General features: G+C 30.5%; 1 protein-coding gene across 1 annotated transcript; it reads right to left on the reverse strand.

The window, feature by feature from the left end:
* Positions 1-2,209: 2,209 nt before the first annotated feature.
* LOC131606335 (uncharacterized) lies at positions 2,210-2,933 on the reverse strand. The gene has a single exon (XM_058878584.1). The coding sequence runs from the start codon at positions 2,907-2,909 to the stop codon at positions 2,301-2,303; it is 609 nt and encodes a 202-aa protein (XP_058734567.1). The 5' UTR covers positions 2,910-2,933; the 3' UTR covers positions 2,210-2,300.
* Positions 2,934-3,409: the final 476 nt, after the last annotated feature.

Raw genomic sequence — 3,409 nt, forward strand, 5'->3', positions numbered from 1 at the left:
ATCGCAAGACATTTTCTTCTATGCATTTGTTTGATCGTTATACCTGTAAGTAAATCAAGGATTATACTAAAATGGGGGGAGTTTGTTGGTGATTTTAGTATCATCAATGTATTTTGGTAATAATGTGATTTACTGTAGGCCGATGCAATTATGCGTTAAGCTTGAAACGAGTTAGGGTAGTGCGGAGTGCACGCTCGTAGAGCCAAACGTGCAATTGAATACGAATAATAGAAACGGGGTTCCAAGGGGCGGAGCCCCTGGCAGGGTGTGGGGCAGCGCCCCTGGCCGGGGTCCAAGGGGCAGCGCCCCGAACGAAATTTTCGTTTGAATAGTTGCACCCTTTCCCAACCGACATAACCGTTTTACCGAACAGGTGCGTCGTTTCCCAACCAACATAATTGTTTTTACCGAATAGGTGTGTCATTTCGGTTTCTATTGTTGATCTCCTATATAAGGAGTCATTTGGCCTCGGTTTCGAAGACGAAAAATATACTTCCTCTACATTCTGATCTGTTCTCCATTGTCAGAAACAGATTGTTCTTCGAGAATTATCCCCGCAAAAATTTCGTGAACCCAGACAAGAATAGGGTCGAAATACTTTGTTCGGAAAGTGAACGAACACGATTCTTGAAGATATCCAAGATTATCATACCTATATCTAACACTTTCTCTATCTCTTCTCTCTTTATTTTTCTGTTGTTTATGTTATTTGATATGCGTATCTCTCTTTATCTCAATCTTCTTTCTTTATTTCCACTGCCTTTTTTCTTGCGTGATCATCAAAATTGAAATAACTATTTTAAAGAAAAGAGTTTTTGTAAATTGGATTTGATTTTCAATCAACTCAATTCACCCCTCCCCTCTTGTGTTTGGAGTTATTTGGCCTACAACTTAGTGATATAAAAATTCAAGAAGACAAATTAAAGGATAAAATAGATGAATGAACTCCATCTAATTATTTGCTAAATTTCCATATATCCAAGTTGACGAAAATTTGAGCTAAATATTTCAATTACTTTACATTTTCCTTGTACGAGTGCATCCGTGCATCTACTTATCTTTTTTAGAACTTGCGATTTGTCTTTGTAGTTAATTGTTATACTTCATACATACTGAGACATCTTTTTTAAAAATACTTTGAGCATTTTCTAACCACCATTTAATATATGATTATTTGCTAGACCCCATGAGCCTAATATCATTTCTTTGTTATAAAAACCATATTATAAGCCCATGTGTGTCATATTTGATTAATATTTTGATTATTCTTATGATCATCTGGCTAATGAACCAATTGTACAATCAAATAATTTTAATATTGATTTTAAGAATATTTACATAGAAGATTTGATGATCATGATAAGTAAATTTATCTATACTTTCCACCAAACTTTATTGAACACATATGAGAATATTTTAAAAATAAGAATAATCACAATTCAAAAGTGTGTTAAATCTATATTTTTCAAGAATTCTATGTTAGAAATTTATTTGCAAGTTTATGATATTTTTTATGTATTTTCTTATAAATTATTTGTGCCATGTATTATATTATTTAATATATTTTAAATTTATTTTGATTTATTTTAAATATATGTTTTCTTTTCTTAAAGTGTTTTATATTATTTTTGTTTCAATCACACATTTGTATATATTAATGTAAAATATGGTGCAGTCTAGTAAAATAATTTTTAGAGTGTTTGGTACATTTCTTAGATATTTAAAAATTTAATTGAGTTATTTAAATAATTAAATGAATGTGATAAACGTGGATGTTCTAAGAGTTTTGTAATTAGTTGATTAAGTGATGATTGACGCTGAATTTAGTAAGGAGAACCGTGTAAAACAAAAAAATATTTACATTTTTAGAGGTTAGGTTTAAATCTTTTTTAAAAATATATAAAATAGTAATTTGTGTTTTTTTAACTCTTTATTATTTATAGTTTGTATCTTATTTGTATTTATTTCTTTTTTAAGTTTATTACAATTTGAATTATAAATTTGTCTATTATACCCTTAGTTACTTATTCTGGAGATAAAAACAAATATAATAAAAAAGTAAATAGTTAGAAGTATTATAGAAAAAATAAATTATAATATTTAAAATAACAAAATTATTAATTACATAAAAATGTGAAAAAAAATAAAATAAAGCATATTAATAACACATAAAAATCTAAAAAATTAAAATTAAAAAAATACAATCTATAAAAGTAAATTTTTTTCTCCATTTTTTATTTTATTTTATAAACTTATAAATTAATACATAGTAGATAATCAATAAATAAAAATAGATAGATTCATTCGACAGGGATCATAACCTCATTGGTCCTAAATATTGGAATTGTTATCCTTGGTGGATTATACCTACCCAACACAAAATCACCAACAACCTTAAAACCATCTTTCTCCAAACTCAAATTCAACTTCTCCACTTTCTCCTTCACCACTTCATCACTAGCCACACCTCCAAACTTCACCACCCCATACTTCTTCTCACCTTCTTCTCTTATCACAACCCTCTCATCAATAGGCTTAGGTGCATCCTCTACTTTTCCATAACTAGCCGGCAAAGTAAACTGCATAGTCACCATCTTGTTCTTCTCATTTGTCACAACTGGTGCTGTCATAGCAATCTTTTCTGAGGAAACACTTGTGTTTTCTTTTGTGATAACTGGTGAAGTCATGGATATTTTTTCGGTTTTGGTGTTTTGGGGTTTGCCGAAGATTCCTATGTAGTCAACTAAAACCTTAAAGCCACCATCTTTGTCTCCTTTGAACACGGATGGATCGTAGGTTATTTCGGCTACCACAGAAGGTGCATACTTTCTGACAACATAGTTTTGTGCGGTTTTGATAACTTCATATTTTGGTGTTTCAACTCCTATTCTTCCCAATACTAAACCCATATCAAAGGTTGAGAATGAAAAAAGTAATTAAGATAGAGGATAGAGATTTTGATGGATTGTAGAAGTGAATTTTAATCATATTTATAATGTATAATAAAGAGTTAAAGATATGTAAAGGAATTGATACGCTGAGTTAAATATTGACAATTCTATGACAGTTGAAATGTCTCTTAGTTTTTGTTTGAAAAGAATAGTTAGCAATTGAGACTTTGCTTGGAATGAATGGTTGTTATTATGTGGGCTTGCCATGTATTCATGGATTCCATTTCTCCACGACTGCATCTTTTGGGTTTGCTCGTATTTGCATGTTTACTATTCTTTATGTGTATTATAACCTTAATTCACATATTGGTTATTAATTTTTTTTAATTTAATGGTTAAAAATAATAAATAATTATGTAAGTAATAATCGGCGGAGCTAAGTCCCGACGAGGTTGGGCACCTGCCCAGACTCTTCGTCATGTAACCTCAAGCCCCGATACCACTTCCAACCACTTAAA

Source organism: Vicia villosa, linkage group LG5, assembly GCF_029867415.1.
Source record: "Vicia villosa cultivar HV-30 ecotype Madison, WI linkage group LG5, Vvil1.0, whole genome shotgun sequence".
Lineage (NCBI taxonomy): Eukaryota > Viridiplantae > Streptophyta > Magnoliopsida > Fabales > Fabaceae > Vicia > Vicia villosa.